Below are 19,535 nucleotides of genomic sequence, written 5' to 3'. Positions count from 1 at the left end.
GCTAGGCTCTCTGAGAGGGACGGAGGAATCGAACCCGGGTTGGCCATGTGCAAGGCAAACACCCTACCCGCTGTGCTATTGTTCCAGTCCATGTTAGGACTACAACAAGAAATAATGAACTGAAAGAGGTAACTGAAAAAATCTAATGTACATTGGTTCTTCTCATGTCATTTTTTCTGTGGTTAAGCTATTCTTTCACATTTGCCTAATTTCCTTATATTCTTTCATATTTGCCTAATTGGCCTAATTTCCGTTCATTGTTTTCCTTATTAGCCTGATCCAACGAAGCCAAATCAGTTGTGTCTGGCCACTGTTTTCTGACATTTCTTGAAATTTTACATACTCTTAAAAATATTTTTTTCTTAAAATGTCTTATTCTTTTCTTAAAGTTTCAATTCTTTTGATTTTTAAGTAAACTTCTTTTTTAGACAGATACAGTTGGTATTTTCTTCCAATTCTGTCATTAAATTATCAAAGATGTTATAGCTTTATTCTCTAGTGATTATGTTCACTAATTCTTGCTCAGTGGAGGTTGCTGCCACTGCCCCTGCCCCCCGTCCCCAATCCCAGGCCTTGAGAAAAATTTTAAGGTATCTGTGAACTTACATTTAGTGTGTCTTGTTTTCTCTGTAAGCACATTTTATAACTTGTGTGTATTTCCGAAGATTTTTGCATTCCTGTCAGCTTTACATTTGATTTTGACATCGCCTAGTTTTCCTCTCGGAGAACCTGGCAAGGTTGTTGTTCAATCTTGCATCACCAGAATGATGCTAGTTTCTAGCATCACCAGAGCATCCTTCCCACACGGCAGAGCCTGACAAACTCGCTGTGGCGTATTTGATATGCCAAATACAGTAACAATGATGGGTCTCATTCCCCTCACCCTGAAAGAGCCTCCAATGTGGCATCACTGAGGAAAACGAGTAAAGAGAGGCTGCTAAAGTCTCAGGGCGAATCTCAGTAACGAATGGAGATGTTACGGGTACCCACTCAAGCAAGTCAATGATCAACAGGATGACAGTGATACAGTGAACCTGAAACCAGTGTCATTAATTTCTTAGTTTAAACTATGGTGGTTTGGAGGCTGGAAAAATAGTACAGTGGGAAAGGTACTTGTCTTCATTCAGCTGACCTGGTTGGATCCCTGGCAACCTATGGTCTTCCCAGCACTGCTGGGAGGAATTCCTGAGTACAGAGCCAGAAGTAATCCCTGAGCATCGCTGGCTGTGGCTCAACCCACCCACCTCCCCCACCTCCCCCGCCCAAAAAAAAAAAAAACAACAATAAAATAAGGTAGTTTCAGGGAAGAGTTTCTCAAGAGCTTGGAGAGGAAAATAAGTTTCCTTCCCTAAACTGACTGCTATAGTTTGAGACTGGATCTCCCATCCTACCTGGTCCTCTGACAATATGATGTGGGCAAGCTTTCCATTGAGGTATGAAACTTGTGTTTCTCCCTCTTTCATGAAACTGTGGCCCTTGGTTCCAGCTATCAGCTGCTGGGAGATAAACTGGCCCAAGCGCTGAACCTTGCCATCAGCGCCACCGTTCAGTATAAGCCGGGCAAGGCTCAGCGGTGAGCTCCATCTGCTCTGGGTTAGCTCACAGCAAGCTGAACAGGGTCCAGAGCAAGCATCCCCACAGGCCCCGGTGGCCAACTGCGTCACCTTTGATGATCTCACTCTGCTAGTCACGGAGCACTATTTGTGCCACAGTCACAGCAACACCCTCCCCCCATCCCAAGATTCCAGGGGAAGGTACAAGCTCCACATCGCAGAGGGAGGCTTGTCAACATCTACACACTGCCACAGGAGCATGTGGGATGAGAGATGGAGTGGCAAAATATTTTTGGAAAATGTAATCTGCCATATGTTTTTGCAGGTCCAAGTCCAAGCAGAAGTCTGAGAGTCAACTCCCCACCCTGCGCAGCGTCAGGACTGGAACTCCTGAGGCCATGTGGATGTTAAATGGAAACAGAGATCCCTGGACTTCGCAGCTCCAGCCCCTCCGGCCAAGCTCAGGCATGAGCAGGCACATTTACAGCTGTGTTCACAAGGGGCTGCTCTCTCACTTCCGTCACCTGCAGAGGGTATGGCAAGCCTAACTGTGCATTTTAAAGCATTTTAAAAAACTTTTTACTCAGCATTTCTACATATAAAATATAGAAGAATTTTCAGGCCTGTCTTCTACTAAAAGCAGAAGCTTCATCATCCTAATGTAGCACTGTAGCACTGTCCTCCCGTTGTTCATTGATTTATTCGAGCAGGTACCAGTAATGTCTCCATTGTGAAACTTGTTGCTACTGTTTTTGGCATATCAAATATGTCACAGATAGTTTGCCAGGCTCTGTTGTGCAGGTGGGATACTCTTGGTAGCTTGCCGGGCTCTCCAAGAGGGACAGAGGAATCGAACCCGGGTTGACCACAAGTAAGGCAAATGCCCTACCTGCTGTGCTATTGCTCCAGCCCACACACAATGATATTGTCCCTTTTTAAAAAGGACCACGCCCAACAGTGCTCAGGGCTACTCAGTGTCAGGGACTGCTGCTGGAGGTGCTCAGGGGGACCTTGCAGTGCCAGGGATCAAGCCCAGGCATCCCAAATATAAAGCATGTGCTTCAGCCCTTTGAGCCACTCCCTGATGTCTGTCCATCTGAAGAGCTGAAGAAACTGAGGCTCTAGTTAGAAATTTCCAGGCAACTTGGGTTGGAGAGACAGGACAAGGGGGAGAGTGCTTGTCATGCACACAGATGACTCAGGTTTGATCTCTGGCATCCCAGAGGGTCCCCTGAGTACCACCAAGGGTGATCCCTAAGAACAGAGCCAGGAGTAAGCCCTGAGTATGACCAGGTGTGAAAGGATGTGGGCTTTGGGATAAAGAGGCAGCCTGGAGATTTTGTTCATCATCCTAATATCGGAATATATTTATTATATTTGTATATATATGTGACTAGATACATACATACATACATAGGTGTAGAGAAGTAGGATCTTGGTGTGAAATAACCAGCCTATTTCTTTCCTGATCTCCCAGAAATCTCACTACCCCCCCAAAATTGCATCAAGTCTTTTTTAAGTTGTTTTTGAGTCACATCAGGCAGTGCTCAGAAATGACTCGTGGCTCTGTGCTCAGGGATCACTCTGGCAGGACTTGAGGGCCCATCATATAGGATGCAAGGATGAAACCCAGGTTAGTTGCATGCAAGGCAAATGCCTTACCAGCTGTACTATCTCTCTGCCCCCAGATTCTTTTTAACTGATCATGCTTATCTAAAAATCACAAATAATAAATATTTATTATTATCTCAAGAAGTGAAACCATGTGCTCACTTCGGCAGCATATATACTAAAATTGGAATGATACAGAGAAGATTAGCATGGCCCCTGCACAAAGATGACACGCAAATTCATGAAGCGTTCCACAGTTTTACATAAGAATCATCGGGAGTACCAGAAGGACAGGGAGGCAACCCTAGTGAAAAAGCCACAGTTAAAGATATCATTGCTGTTAGCATGATACTATCCATTTCTATCCATTTATAAGCAAATTTCATGACTTCACCTCTCCTAACAGCTGCATAGTATTCCATTGTGTATCATGCTAAGTGAAATGAGTCAGAAAGAGAGATGTATGCCGAAAGTAGATAATGGACCAAACATGATGAACTTTCAGTGTCTGTGTTGCAAGCCATACTGCCCAAAAGTAGAGAGAGAGTATGGGGAATATTGTCTACCAGGGAGGCAGTGGGAGGGTGGAAAAGGGAGGTATACTGGGGATTACTGGTGGTGGGGAATGTGCACTGGTGGAGGGATGGGTGTTTGATCATTGTGTGATTGTAACCCAGACATGAAAACTTGTAACTATCTCACGGTGATTCAATAAATTTTTTTAAAAAAAGTTATCATTGCCAAAAAGTTCCCAGAGCTGGAAAAGGCAGGCATCCAGATCCAAGGAGACAGAAGGGTGCCAGCTAAGAGACCCTAATAAAAAAATTCCAAGACATATCATAGTCAAAATGATGGATGACATGGATAGAGACACAATACTACAAGCAGCAAGGTCGAAGAAGGAAATCATACACAAAGGAGCACCCCTTAGATTTACGGGGTGAATCAGATGAAACCCTCCAAGCCCGAAGACAATGGGGAAATATAGTGAAAAAACTCAATGAAATGAATGCCTCACCAAGAATACTCTATCCAGCTAAACTCTCAAACTCGAAGGAACCATACATTATTCCCTGGAATAAACAATAGCTCAGGAACTTCACAGGCTTAAAATCAAACTTAAAAGAAAGACTAAGGGGGTTTCTGTAAGACAAGAAAAACCCCTACAAGCACAACAAACCCCTACAGAAAGATGACACAAAACCCTGTGACAAGAAGTGAAACCACAATTTCCACTAAAAAAGAAGAAACTGGTTGGTGTGTAGGGGGAAAAATGTTGAGAGAGGTGAGAGGCTGAGGATCTGAGATCAGCCGCTTTTCCTAAGATGAGAAGGAGTACCTTTTTATTCCTAAGAGGTAAATGAAATCGTAGAAGAAAAAATGAATTAGGTGGGAAAGAAAGATCAACTTGGTAGTCAAGCACCAGCAAAGTTATCTTTTAACAGGTTATTCATAGCCCCTGAGCATTGCCGGGTGTGACCCAAAAAGGAATAAAGGAAGATAGCTCAAGCTGGAAAATCACATATCTGGCATGTGCGCAGCACTGCATGCAATCACCAGCACCACATGATTCCCAGGTACTGCCAGGGGCAGCCCTGATGGCTCACAATAACTGCATCACAGAGCGCTCAGGCACTGAGCCCTCTGGTCTGCACTCGTGGCCTGCCCCAGCACTGACTGTTATTTTACACACACACACACACACACACACACACACACACACACACACACACACACACACACACACACATGAAATTAGTGGTGTAAATTGTAGAGTGTGTTGATCCCTAATCTTCAGTCAACTGCTACTTTTACCAACATACCAACAGCCTTTGTTTACTCTGCTGGAAGAGAAGGGGCTTTTGACCCCCATCTCAATGTAAACCAGAAGAAATGTGAACAATAAAAAAGCAGATAGAGGACAATATAACCAACAGAGTAGGAAACCAAAGCCAGAAGTATGAGGTTACCCCAGGTAGTCAGAGTCAGGAGTAGCCCCTGAGCATTGCCTGGTGTGACATAAAAAGGAAAAAAAAAATAACATACACCTCGATCAAGTGCGATTCACCCCAGGGATGCAAGGATGGTTCAACGTAAGGAAATCAATTAACAATAAACCACATTAATAAATGGAATGATAAAAATGATATGATCATATCAATTAATGAAGAGAAAGCCTTTGACAAGATCGAACATCCACTCATAATAAAAAAAAATTAAAAATCTCAACAAAATAGGGGTGGAAGGAAACTTCCTTAATATAATCATGGCCATTTTTATTATTTTGTTTTGTTTTGTTTTTTATTATTATTTATTTTTATTAGTGAATCACCGTAAGACAAAGTTACAGACTTACAGGTTTTCATGCTTACCTTTCAGTCATACAATGATCGAGTACCTATCCCTCCACCAGTGCCCATTTTCTACCACCAATGGTTCCAGCATCCCTCCCACCACCCCCACCCTGTCACCTTCCCCCCACCCTGCCTCTGTGGCAGGGTATTCCCATTTGCTCGCTCTCTCTTTTTGAGTGTTGTGGTTTGCTATAGAGGTAATAAGTACACATCATGTTCAGTCTATAGTCTATTTTCAGCCAATATCTCCTATAATAATGGCCATTTTTAAAAAGCCATCTTTAATAGTGGAAAACTGAAAGAATTTCCTCTGAGATCTGGTACAAGACAAGGATGTCCACTCTCTCTACTTCTATTTAACATACTATTAGAAGTCCTTGCTACAGCAATCAGGCAAGAAAAACAAATCAAAGGGATCCAAATTGGAAAAGAAGAACTCAAATGATCACAATTTTCAGATGACATAATAATGTACATAGAAAACCCCCAAAGAGTCCAACAAAAGTTCCAGGAAACAATAAACCAATACAGCAAAGTGGCAAACTACAAAATCAATACACAAAAATCAGTTGCATTCTTATATACAAAGAATGAATCAGAGGAGAATGCAATCAAGGAGTCAGTTCTATTTAAAATTGTATTCAAAAACATCAAGTATCTAGAAGTTATCTCAACAAAAGACACGGGAGGTCTATACCATAACTATAATAAATCACTTAAGAAAAAGATAGAGGATCTTAGGAAATGGAAAAATATCCCATGTTCTTGGGTTGGAAGAATCAATGCTATTAAAATGGCTATCCTACTTAAGCTATAATATAGATTCAATGCAACCCCCATCCAAATTCAGACAATACTCTTCCAGGATCTAGAAAACTCAGTAATAAAGTTTGTATGGAATCAGAAAAGGCCACAAATATCCAAAGCCACACTGAAAAATAACAAATCTGGAGATTTTTCATTACCTAATTTGGAATTGTATTATAAAGCTATAGTGATCAAATCTGCATGGTACTGGAATTAAAGATAGGCCCTCTGATCAATGAGTCAGAATCAAATACCCCATACAAATACCCCATATGTATAAAGGAGCTGAGAGCATGAAATAGAGTAAAGATAGCCTCTTCAACAAATAATGCTGGAAAAATTGGATAACTATGTGTAAGAAATTAAACCTGGATCCATATCTTGATTTTTTGGAATGGACCAAAGTCAATTCAAATTGGATCAAAGACCCTGAGATCCAACAAGAAACTATAAAGTACACTGAGGAAAATAACAGGCAGAACACTCCAAGATTTGGACATCAAAGGTAAGGTCTTCAATGAGCTTATACACTGGCAAAGGCAACACAATCCAAAACAAACTAATGAGACTGCATAAAATTAAATAGCTTCTGCATGGCTAAAGAAACCTGGGTCAAAACCAAAAGACAACTGAATGGGGAAAAATATTTGCATTCAACATATCAAATAAAGGTTTGATATACAAGATATAGAAAGTATTTGCAAAGATATGGAAAAAATTCCAAAATCCTATCAAAAAATGACAAGAGGAAATGAGTAGACACTTGTCAGAGGAAGATAGTGGACAGCCACATTAAAAAAATAAAAACACTCTGTCAAAAGGACTTAGGCACACCATTATTCATTGCTGTACTCAGTACAATAGCTAAGAAATGGAATCAACCTAGGTGTTCAAGGACTGATGAATGGACTGTGTATATGTATATACATATATATGTATGTATGCACACACACACTCACACACACAATAGAATACTATGCAGCTGCAAGGAACAATGAAATCATATAATTTGCTGATACCTGGTTGGAACTGGAAGATATGTTGAGTGAAGTAAGTCAGAAGAAGGAAGACAAACACACAATGATCTCACTTATCTGTGGTATATACATAACTGGGTGAGGAAATGTATTATAGTAAATGGGTGCCTAGATCACCCTTGACCTAGGTTTAGAGAGGAAGTCTGAAAAGGAAAAAGTCAAGGGGGGAGAAGGAAACAGGAAGTAATGGGTGAGCAGGCATCAGGGCTTTGGTGATCTGGTGATATATAGGAGAGCAGTATAGCCTTACACCCCAAACACAGGCTCAACAACACTGAAAACATTAGATCTAAGCTGCCACCACTGGAACTTTGTAGACTACCACTACTGAAACTTAGTTAACAGGCAGGGATGGGGTGGAGAGGGAATCTGGGAACTCTGGTGGAGGGAAGTTGACACTACAGGTGGGATTGGTAATACTGAAATATTGTATGCCTACAACTCAACTATCAGTAACTTTGTTAATCTTTAAATTTTTTTCAAGAAATAAACAGAAAAAAAGGAAATACAGCTGCTTAAGAAAAATTGAAAAATAAAAAAGGAAAATTGAGAAATAGGACTGTATGGCTCTCGCCCCATTTGTGGCTCATTTCTTTGTGGGCCATAAGAGCTGGGCAGCAGCACTCACCGCCCCACCTGCTGCTGGCATTTATAGCCCTTCCTTCCCCTATTCTATCTTCTCCTTTATCCTGGTCCCTAAACCCCCACAGTCCCAACTCGGGTTTCCAGTACTGACCCTCCTTACTGGGCCTTTCAATTCCACTATCCCAACTCCAGCACCCACTCCCACCCCCATCACTGTACATACCTGCATTTGCCTGTCCCATTCACCCAGAGCATAAACTCTAGGTACAAATAGATGAGAGATCTGGGGCCAGTGTGTGGGGTGCTTGCCTTGCACATAGCCAAACTGGGTTCAAACCCTGGCATCCCATATGGTTCCCTGATCACTGCCAAGGGTAATTTCTGAGTACAGAGCCAGAGCCAGGAGTAACCCCTGGGCATCGCCAGGTGTGACTCAAAGACTAAAAAAGTCTAGCGACCTCCCTTTGCATTCACATCCACACAAACCTCTCCAGATTCTTTCACATGTAATCTCTTTCCAACAACATCTGGATGTTTGCCTGCCAGAGTCCAAGAGATCACATTTTCAGGCACTGTTTTCTTACTGCTTTGGATTTTCTTTTCCACCACTGCTCAGCTCCGGAAAGAAATGACTCTCGGGGCTGGAGCAATAGCACAGCGGGTAGGGCGTTTGCCTTGCACGTGGCCGACCCGGGTTCGAATCCCAGCATCCTATACGGTCCCCTGAGCACCGCCAGGGGTAATTCCTGAGTGCAAAGCCAGGAATAACCCCTGTGCATCGCCAGGTGTGGCCCAAAAAGCAAAAAAAAGAAAAAGAAAAGAAAAAGAAATGACTCTCCCCTCAGTGAGGGAAGCACTGCAATCTCCAGCACGCAGCTGCGCAGCAATGAGGAGCGCTCCACATTGCTGCCCATCTGCGGACTCTTTCACTCAGCATTCAAGAGCCAATACCCAACCTGCTGCCCAGGCTGCAGCCCAGGCGCAGGCACACACATCAGATCTGGGCTTTTCCTGCCACACTGTGGCCATGTGTTGACACTACACATGACCTGACATCTCTGGAAAATGGCATTTTAATTTTGTTCCTTCTCTGCAAGAATAGACGCATCCCTATGAACTCCCACTCGCCCCAGCTGAGGTCTGTCTCCCAGGAAGACGTGCTCCCATTCACCCGACCCAGGTCAGCTCAGATTCCCTTGCCTGCACCCACAGCTCTGGGTACTGACCACTAATGCTGCCCTCATGCCCTTCTGAGCCACTTTCTTCTCCTTGATGAGATGTGAGCTCTGAAGACAAACTTCCTCATCCCTACTGTCTCCAGGGCCTGCTCCATAAAAATCTTCACTAAATATGCATGGAAGGAAGGGAGGTGGCATGTGGGGGACAGACACAGCTCAGCTTAGTGGCAGAATGTCCACACACGTACACACACACACATGCCTGGACTATCCTGTACTCACCATGAGTTTCAACTGGGCTTCCAACAATTTTCCCATATGATCAGAGTTGGTGTCCACCACAGCTGCCCCAACCTCATCCAGCTACTGGCCACTGGCCACTCACAGTCCTGGATAACCCATGATCAACCTCAATTGGGTCACAACCACTGCCCAGTGTTTTCAGGCAGCTGAGTCCCCCTCACCTCTACATGTGACCAGCCACAACTCTGTTAGCGAGTTCCAGTGGGGACTCTGAATCCAGACAGGGCTTAGAAGGGTTAACTGTCCAGGGCACACAGAGTTATGAATCTCCAGCCTCGGGCCCAGCAGGCAGCTCAAAGAGCTGAAGTGCAAGCTTCAATTTAAATGTAGGCACTCTGGGAGTGATCCCAGACACTCCCCAGTTTCAAAAGCAGTGCTGGGAGTGATTCCAGAGCACTCATTCAGGAGCAGACCTCCAGCACCACCTGGAGGGTCCCAGTCCAGAATTTGACAGCAGAGCCCAAGTTCCATGTTCCAGAGATATACAGGAGACATTCAGATCCCGTGAGATGTCCACCTGACTGCGGCGGGGTTTAGGAATGTGGGTGCAGGAGTAGGGTGGAGGTGTAAGGCTCCTCTGTGTCCTGCCTTCTCTGTGCTCCCGCATCCACCCCTCTCCTCAGAGGTCATGCCACTGGTACATCTGCTCTCTGTGTCCCTTGCAAAGGCCCTTCTGCCTCCAAGACCATCCCCTGTAAGCCCTCTATCATAGCACTTTCCACATTGCCAACTCATCTTTCTTTCTGCTTGCCAAATAATTTTTTTTTTATTTAGGTACCATGATTTACAAATGTGTCCATAATAAAGTTTCATGCATAGGGTATGCCACTCCCAGTGTCCCACTTCCCTCCCACCAGTGCCCCCAGGTTCCACCGCTGCCTGCTTCCTTGACACCCACTTTTTGGGGGATTGTGGGAGTGGGGGTGGGGGTCACACACAGCTGTGCTCAGAGATCACTCCTGGCAGCTCTGAGAATCATACCGGGTGCCAGGGATAAACCTGGATCAGCCACATGCAAAGGAAGCACCCTGCTGGCCATACCATCTCTCCAGCTCCAACTGGCACATTTTAAAGTTTGGTTGCTGTAGTTTGGATCTCCTGCTTCCAGTGATGCTAGACCAATGGTTTTGACACAGACACACCTCACCTCAATTAACCATCCTGCCCCTGCGACCTCCTGCCCACCTCTTCTTATGCCCCTTCCATTTCTCTCTTACCCTTGGACCCGGCCTTTTCATTTCTATCACCTGGTAACTTTCTGACTCCTCACTCCAAGCCTTACTATCTTCAGTGGCAGGGATCTTGTCCTGGCTGAATTGGTTTCTTATGCAAAAAGCAGTGTAGGCTCATCCGGGGTGTTCAGTAACTAGTAAATACAAGTGAACAGTAGTTGAAATAGTCCCACCGGTCCCCTCTGTTTTTATACTAAGAATATATTTTTGAGTGGGAGGAGGAATAAAGAGCCTATTACCAGTCATTTCCACCAGAGTAAGAATGAGGATTTGCATTTCCATCCTTAGAGCTTTTCCCTTTGTTGAGCGGGCTTCTGGGAGCTGGCAGAAGAGAATGTTCCAAGAAAGGTCTTCCCGCCCCAGATGGAACCATGTGCAAGTGGGGGTCAGGACTGTGTGGACCTAGGAAGCCATCAAGCTGGCAGGTCCCCAAGTCCCTAAGTCACTGAATTGGCAAAGCCCAGCAACTCAGGCCAGGAAATGACAGACACCAGAATCAAGCAAAATTTGGAACCTGAGGATCTAGAATTCTAGCTGTGAGCAATTCTCAATGTTTTATCTGGCCTTGTTGCCTTCGTGTGTAAAATGGCGACAGCCACGGCTGATGGAAACCGGCCTGCAGTGCCCACAGAGGAACTCTGCCAGCTCCCCCTGCCCGGGGCATCAGGGCACAAGGCCACACACACAGGGAGCCTGGGCTCAGAACAGCTCACCCCATGATGCAGGTCACTCTGAGCCACCACGCTAAGCTGGTTCCAAGCCCACAGGTCTGGCGCTCACCCAGTACATTAGTCCTGTTCACTTTTGGCCCTCATTCTCTGAACACTTTGATCTCCTGTAGGTTTCGGAGGGAGGATAATACTATTCACCACTTCCTGGGCCTCGTCTCCCCGCCTCCATCCATGCCCCACTCCCAGGGAAATGCCTTCCTTGCTACCCCATAAGCCTGCAGTTGCTATTAAAGAGCCTCTCAGAGTGAAGACAATAATCAAAGATTGGCTAAGTGTAAATCCTAGGGAATGGTGACAGACGTCTGACAGGATCTGGAGTCTCATAGGACTCCCCAGAGCATCTGCCATGCCCATGTTGCCCTTCGTGGCATCACTGTGCCTCCAGCCTGTAGGTGACAGGCACTGAGCTCCACTCAGGAGCTGCGATGTCAGTTTCTTTGAGGAAGACACAATGGTTCGAGGGTGGCGGGGCCAGCCAGCTACACAGAGATGGGGGGGGGGGTGCTGCAAAGAAAGGGGACCCTGCTGTAGAACAGATGCTCTTCAGAAGTGGACCAGCTGGAAAACCAGCTGCTGGCCAAGTTAGGGTCAGAAGCCAGTGTGTGATAACCTGGCTTTTGTTCTATTGTGTTTCAGTTGGGGGTCACACCCAACAGTGCTCAGGGCTTACTCCTGGCTTGGCACTTAGAGATCATTCATGGCATGATGATGGACTTGGGGGCACTACACCAGTTGCCAGGAATTGAACCCAGGTCAGCCACGTGCAAGACGAATGCCCTCCCCACTGTACTATATCTCTCTGGCCCTGGAAACTGCGATGTTTTAACGGACGCTCACACTCTATTTCCCACACTCTATTGCCCTCCAGTTCTCCTTTAGAATTTTTTTCAGTTTTTCAGCCACAACCAGGGGTGCTCGGGAGCTACTCCTGCCTCCTGCCTCAGTACTCAGAGTTGCCCCAGCAAGGTTCTGGGAACCACACAATGCGGAGACTCAAACCCAGGCCTCCAACCGGCCACCCACACCCCACCTCCTTTATGATTTCTTCAATGGAATCATCACCACTCACCTCTGCTGCAATACGGGGCGTGAAGAAAAGTACAGGTAATACAGAGGAAGGAAGAGATGACCCAGGGGCATCAGGGTCCCCTGTGAAAAGTCCCTGGGAATGAAAGCGTCGGGAGTACAGGAAAGACAGGGCAAGTGGACGTTCCCTTTCTCCAGACCTTCTGAGTTTTCTTCTAATGACCCTGAGGGCTGAGTTTTCGCAGCATTTACAGCTGATCCTCCCTGCCTTCTTGAGCTTAGCTCCATGCTGGTGAGGCCTGTGTCATAGGGAAAGCTGGCATGTGGCACCTTCCAGTTTCCAAAGAAAAGTCTTTTTCCAGATCCCCTCACCTTCCCCAGCTGGATGCTTCACTGGAGTAAAGTGAGTGGCAATCATACGTGCACATTCCTGACTGTTCCCTTCCTACAAGCCTCCTGTTCTCCTGCTTGGATTTGCTACAGAAAGATTTGGTATTTGATATGTCATCTGGCCTCTTTTTCCAGCACATTGCACTTGCAGGAGACTTTTTGTTCCTTTTCTTTTTGAGGGGTTGGGTCCTACATAACTGGCCTGTCCTAATTGTTTCTTCCTCTGAGAGAACCTTTTCCCGCATGTCCTCACCTATGTCCTACCAATCAAACTTCCCGCCCAGCCACGCCATTTGGAAACCCCTTAAAACAAAGACACAGACTACACTGGGCTTCCTTGTGGCTTGCAGCCCCTTCCCACATCCCAAGAAGAGCTCCCAGCATGTACATGAAGGGCAGTAGCCAAGGGCAGAGCTAGGTTGCAGTTCCAGCTTATGAGCTTGTCTGACAAATGCTCATGAGATGAACAAGCACAATCAACATCCCTGATGAGCTGTGGGATTGACTTACTTTGGAACTAATGCTTCCAGGAATACAGTGAGAACTGGAGCCCAGGAGAAGTGTTTCGTGACACAATTTCTAAAGGCAAGCACTTAATGCTCTTACACTGCTATATATTATTACAGATGCATAAAAGTCATTTCTAGGAATAAGTCCCGAAGTTTTAAATCAGTCCCAAAAGTTTTAAAAGAAGCCCTGTATGTAGAGGAATGACACTTCCGACTTTACAATGACTTGTTCTGGCAAAATCCAAGGTCAACACCTAGCCGACGAGCTGGAGGGTGGCCCAGCTGTCAAGCACAGGCCTCATGGGTGAGGCAGCACCAAAATCAAACGTTTGGTCAAACCCTCCCACCCCTCCATGAACAACACAGTAATTAGGAACTCATGGGACTTCTCTCGTGCCACCACTTCAAAAGAGAAACTTTTTTTTCATAAAGGAAAGAAGGTGGGTGTGCTTGCCCTATATTTGCAGGTGGGAAAAGTGAGGTCCGCATTGGAGAAGTGAAGTGAAAGCCAGTGAGTTATAGTGGAAGGAAAGTTGGTGCCTGCAGATTTGCACATGTGGTGGGTCCATCTCCAGCTAACCTACGCCCTTCACAGGACACCTGGGCTTTCTTCCCTGCAGGGTACCGCACTCTGCTATAGGAAACGGGGTATGGTGTTGACGCCTACCTCCCATGGGGCTCAAGACCCAGAAACACAGGAGTCAAGCAAAATGGGCATGGCTGGGAGCCAAAGTGCTCCAGGAGCCCCAGGCTGTGGGAAGCCATTCACTCTCTCGGCCTTCAGGGTGACAGGGCAGGGGCCCGGGCTCAGGGGCTAGCATGCAGACCTCGCCTGCCCAAGGCCCGGAGCTCAGCTTGCCCCCCAGCACCTCATGTTCTGCCCCCACAGTGCCAAGTGTGGCCCCTAAAATACATGCATCCCCAAGGATCCCTCTCAATACAGGAACTAGAGATACAAGGCAAGGTAGCAACAAAAGGTCAAAACCAACACAGCCATGGCTCGACCCACGTATCTGAGTTCCTCTGAGTGTGTGTGTGTGTGTGTGTGTGTGTGTGTGTGTTGGGGGTGGGGAACACTGCATCTGAAAGGAAGAGGTGCTGGGGTCCTTAGGGCAGGAAGTGGGCACACTGAGGACAGGTGCGGTGTTGGAAGTATGTGTACAGGAAACCGTTGTTAACAGTTTATAAATCACAGAACCTGAATTAATTAAAAAGTTTAAAAAATAAAATAATTTGAGCTAAACAAAAATATGTACATATATATGCACATATGTCTATATTTATACATACATGCAAATACATATATACATATATGCAAATATATGTATGCAGGGCTGGAGCGATAGCATAGCAATAGGGCACCTTGCACGCAGCCAACCCAGGTTCGATTCCTCCGCCCCTCTTGGAGAGCCTGGCAAGCTACTGAGAGTATCTCGCCCGCACAGCATAGCCTGGCAAGCTACCCATGGAGTATTCAGTATGCCAAAAACAGTAACAAGTCTCACAATGGAGCTGTTACTGGTGCCCGCTCGAGCAAATCGATGAGCAACGGGATGACAGTGACAGTGATGTGTATGCAAATATACGTATGCACATTATGCAAATAACACATGCACACATGACCGTGCGCATGAGCCAAGGTAATGCACATTGTGCGGCACTGGTGTGGAGTGGACCTGAATAGCTCCAAGCATTCCGCACACCCTTTCTCACTGTCTTTATTTAAATCACAGAACCTTCCCTCGAAAAGCTGCTGCAATTCCCCAGTGCAGGGCTTCTCACATCCCAGCTGGCACGGAGTCAGGGGGGCTTGCTGAAATGCCCACCCTGACTCAGCGGCTCTCAGGCCTCTGCCTTTCTAGACAGGCCCTGTCCCTTCTGTGGCGGCCACGGCCAGTTCTGCTGAGTCCTGGAGCACAGTTGGGTAAGCCACAGCTCTGAGGGTTGCAGCAACAGCCGTGCAGAGGGCACCCCCGGTGGAGCTCAAACGGGACAGCCACCCCGGAAGAGGGCTTCTGCATCTCACATGGACTGAGGGTGCCCGAGGCGAGCTGCCCAGATGAAAGGATGCCTGAGAGAGCCCAGGAAAGAAGCAAAACAAGATTTACTCACTGGAGAATCGAGCGAGAGGCCTGGCCGTCTTGTCCCCAGCTTCATTCGCAACTGGAATAAAAAAAAAGAAATGAGAACATGAGAGAGAGAAGAAAAGTAGGGGGTGGAGGGGAGCAGAGAAACTGGGACACTGGTGGTGGGAAATGTGAAGGGACAGGTGTTAGAGCACTGTATGACTAAAACCTGATCATGAACGACCTTGTAACGGTGTATCTCACTGTGATTCAATAAAAGTATTTTTTAAAAAACAGAAATGTTTGCAGACCATGTCCAACCTAGAGCACCAACTCTAGACCCCTCTGTCTTTCAGTGGAGTGTGAGTGTCTCTCTGAGAGAACAGAACCAACTTTACTCCTGCCCGCTGTTCCCAAGACTGCTCCAGGCACATAAATGAGGTCAGTTGTCTTCACTACCCTGGGAAGGACATCTGAAGAGAGCAAGAGAGAACCTTCAGAATGTCTACTTTATTTACCGGGTCTAGAGGAAGGAACCAGCCTGAGGCCACTTCTTGAGTCAAAGTTAGGATTTTGATTCTCCAAGCTCCCTCTGCCCGGGTCATTCTCCAGCCTGAGAACACGCCCAGCACCAGGCCAATGTCGATTTACACGGAGACACAGGTAGGCAGGCAGCTAGATAGGGAAGGGTACCCATGGCAATGGAATTCCTAGGTAGTAATAAAAGGAAAGGGTCCCCAAGGTTATGGAATACCTGGGAAGCAGTAAAACCAGTAGTCCCTAAGCTATAAAAAGCCCACCTTGTGAGCACAGAAATTAAAGCCCTATAAGACCTTTACCTGGGACCAGCAGCAGACCCTGAGGAGGCTGGACCACTACAGAGAGGACAAACTTCAACAGATAAAAAGATTGAGATAAGGACCTGAAGGAGATTTCCAGAAGACTTCCAATTTGTCCCTTTATAACAGTGCCTGATTAACTCTCCCCTCTGCAGAAAATGCCAGGCCAAGGTAACCTGAAGAATATCCATTCAGAACTCTCTCTGTCTTTGGAAAGGCCATTCAGAACTCTCTCTGTCTTTGGAGAAGCCCACATTCTCTCTTGACAGTGTTTCTCTCTTTCTCTCCCTCCTTCCCTCCCCTGCCTCAAAAAAACCTCCAAAGAAAATCAGTTTTTACATCACTGCTCACCTACTCCTGAAATGCTTTGCTGAAAGGCAAAGAACCCAAAAGGCCTGGGAAGGCCTAGGATTGACTCCTTTCCTGCAAAGGGCAATTCCTTGCTCCAGCCTGAGTCCACTCTCCCTGAGAAACTGAGTGGTGGGGATTAACTCCCACGCCTCGAAGAACAAGTGGACGTCAGGTGTGGCCTTACAGCCACCTGGTGGGGGCTGGTAGGACTCAGGTCCCTGCTGTGTACAAGCTCATCACTAACTTTATCAGTCCTTGACTTCCCAGCTGTTCAGAAGTGGCAGAGGTTGCAGAGGTGGCTCAGGGGAAAGCATATCTCCTTCTCGAGGGTGTGTTAAGAATATTGCAATTTAGGGGGGGCGAAGCAATAGTCCAGCAGGTAGGGTGCTTGCCTTAACCTCCAAGAGCATTCCCTGAGCACTGGTCCAGGAGTAAGCCCAGACCACCATCCAGTTATGGCCCCAAAACAAAGAATATTGCAATTAAAACACAATAGAGAAGCTCTAAGAGATGAATCGTGGAAATTATTCTGATTGCTGCCTGAGCAAACCTTACCCCCAAATTCTCAGATCATTTTACTTTCCTCTGACAAGTGACTAGACAGTATCATGTGAATAGAGTCACAATCTCTTACACTTAGGAAAACCGTATCGGAGGATAACACGGAACCCAGTGACTAAATACAAACACAAGCTTCACTCACTATAGATGACACTTAATCTCCATTTACAGAATGAAGGGTAGGTGCAATTTTTATAAAGGGAGATTTACACCTTGACTTCTGCAGACATACAGTACAAACACAAACACTGGTCATCTGCTTGGATAAACACCCAAGGTACTCAGCTGGAGAGCATTTCAGTTCAGGAAGAAACATCCAAAATAGAGGCAGAATAAATCTGCTAATGTAATCACTAAAGCATAGGAAAGTGTAGCCACAGCATAAGATCACTCATAAACTACTGCAGCCTTTATCAAAGAATGGAAGGAATTTAAAAAAATTACTGTCACTCTCTCAGGAAGCCAAACGTTTTATAATGCATTTCATGTGGAAAACGTTTTACAAATTAACAGATGTCGTCGTTTCCGTCTACGTTCATATTTCTGTCATTGGCAGCCTCTACCCCTACTCTTTGTACAGTTACAAATAGAACATTACACAAAATGTCCAGCAGGGGGAGGTGGCAGTTCATTCTGCGCCCAGCAAGGGTGGTGGGAAAGGAGGAAAGGAGGAAAGAGCATAGACCCGAGATTCCCTCAAACGTGAGTTCAAAGTTGATCAATGAAAGGACACCTACACAGATCTCTGAAGTCAGACACAAAACAAGGGGGTTCTTTTGCCCCAGTCTGCTGCAGAAACTGGCGGGATTTTACAGCAGGATTACAAACAATTGCTAACAGCCCCAGCCCCGCCAATGTTCAAGTTCCAAAGGTTTTTTTTTTTTTTAAAGCTTTTTTGGGTCACACCCGGCAACTCCTGGCTCTGCACTCAGGAATTACTCCTGTCAGTGCTCAGGGGACCATATAGAATGCTGGGAATCGAACCTGGCCAGCCGCGTGCAAGGCAAACGCCCTACCTGTTGTGCTATCGCTCCAGCCCCCAAGTTCCAGAAGGGAAGACAAGGAGCAGGGGCAGCCGCCGTGTTCAAGTCCTCACCCAGAGGCCCTTTCCACTGCTCCCCAGTCCCCTCCCGAGAACAGGACCGGAACAACTGACCCAAGACAGAAGTTGTAAGGAAAAGCCAGGAATCACGACAGGCCTGTGGGGCGCCAGGTGGGATGTCTCCCTACAGAAGGAATTCCAAGCCTGCCCCTAGCTGTCTGTCCCAGTCAGAGGGCAGACTCAGGCCCCCGAGCTACACCCCACGACCTCAAAGTGTCCTGATAACTGAACCCCTGCCCTGATGCTCTTCAAAGCACCCTCTATGCCTGGCTACATGCCTTTTGGTTTGGTTGGGGGCCGCACCAGGCGATGCTCTGATATCACTCCTGGTGCTTGGTGGGCCATATGGGGTGCCAGGGATCCAACTGGGGGTGAGTTTCATGCAAGGTAAGCACCCTAGCTGTGGTAATCTGGTTCAGTCCCCTAGCCATATGCTTTAGAATAATAATTCGCCTGCCTGCCCTCCAAACCTCTCTGTGCCTTAGCCTCCCACCCCACCCCATTCTCACTGCATCCCCAGTTCAAGTTTTCCTCATCCAGCCATAATCATAAGCACCCATGGATCTATTCCATGGCTCAAAAGCTTCCCTAAGCTTCCAGTCCTTCTCCACCCCTTCTCCACCCCAGATCGACCCTGAAGCACCACCAGGAGTAATTCCTGAGTACAGTCAGATGTGGCCGAGAAGCAAAAATACAACAACCAAAAAATCCCACACACATTAAGGAAGTTTGTTGAAAGGCAGATTTGGGCTGAGTGGTTTCGGGATGGGGATCCAAGAATCTGAATATCTTAGTTTCTCAAGTCATACCCAGGAGTCAACATAGTTTATAGGCCCAAAACAGTGAGTGCCACGTCGAATAAAGCCTCTGGTCACTGTTTCTAGAAAGAAATGGAGCAGATTTGAGCTGAGAGCAACTGCCACAGATGGGTGTGTACAGCTAGACCTCAAAGAAGCTTCCACATGCCATGAAAAGTCCCAGGTGTCATGTTAGAACCCCTAACATATCCTTAACTTGGGGGGATTGGGTATTTGGGGGAGCAGACCTAGATACGCTCTAAGCTTACTCCTAACTGGGTGCTCAGGGCTCACTCGTGATGGGACTCAGGGAAGTATGTGCAGTGCTGGGGATCTAGCCAGGCTCAGGCATTTGCAAGGCAAGCAGCATTCTGCTATGCTGTCTCGAGCAGAATGAAGAAAGCAAAATGAAGAAAGTTTTTAAAGATGGTGAGTCAAACCATTTTTTGGGTCCTAAAATAATTAACATTATTAAATTGCAAATTCTTACCACCCCAAATGGT

General features: G+C 46.4%; 1 protein-coding gene and 1 non-coding gene across 6 annotated transcripts in view; one reads left to right on the top strand and one right to left on the bottom strand.

The window, feature by feature from the left end:
- PDE1C (phosphodiesterase 1C) overlaps positions 1-19,535 on the bottom strand; it is a 645,533-nt gene that overhangs the window by 415,947 nt on the left and 210,051 nt on the right. For all 5 annotated transcript variants that reach the window (XM_055138682.1, XM_055138699.1, XM_055138691.1 and 2 more), the window contains one exon: positions 15,429-15,479. In XM_055138682.1, coding sequence (XP_054994657.1) covers positions 15,429-15,479 — 51 coding nt within the window. The remainder of the gene's footprint in view (positions 1-15,428; positions 15,480-19,535) is intronic.
- Positions 3,319-3,425, top strand: LOC129401286 (U6 spliceosomal RNA). Its single transcript, XR_008628217.1, has one exon. It is a non-coding gene; the product is annotated as a U6 spliceosomal RNA (small nuclear RNA).

Source organism: Sorex araneus, chromosome 1, assembly GCF_027595985.1.
Source record: "Sorex araneus isolate mSorAra2 chromosome 1, mSorAra2.pri, whole genome shotgun sequence".
NCBI classification, from domain to species: Eukaryota; Metazoa; Chordata; class Mammalia; order Eulipotyphla; family Soricidae; genus Sorex; species Sorex araneus.
The sequence above is the reverse complement of the archived record's forward strand: the minus strand, read 5'-3'. Positions and strand labels throughout refer to the sequence as shown.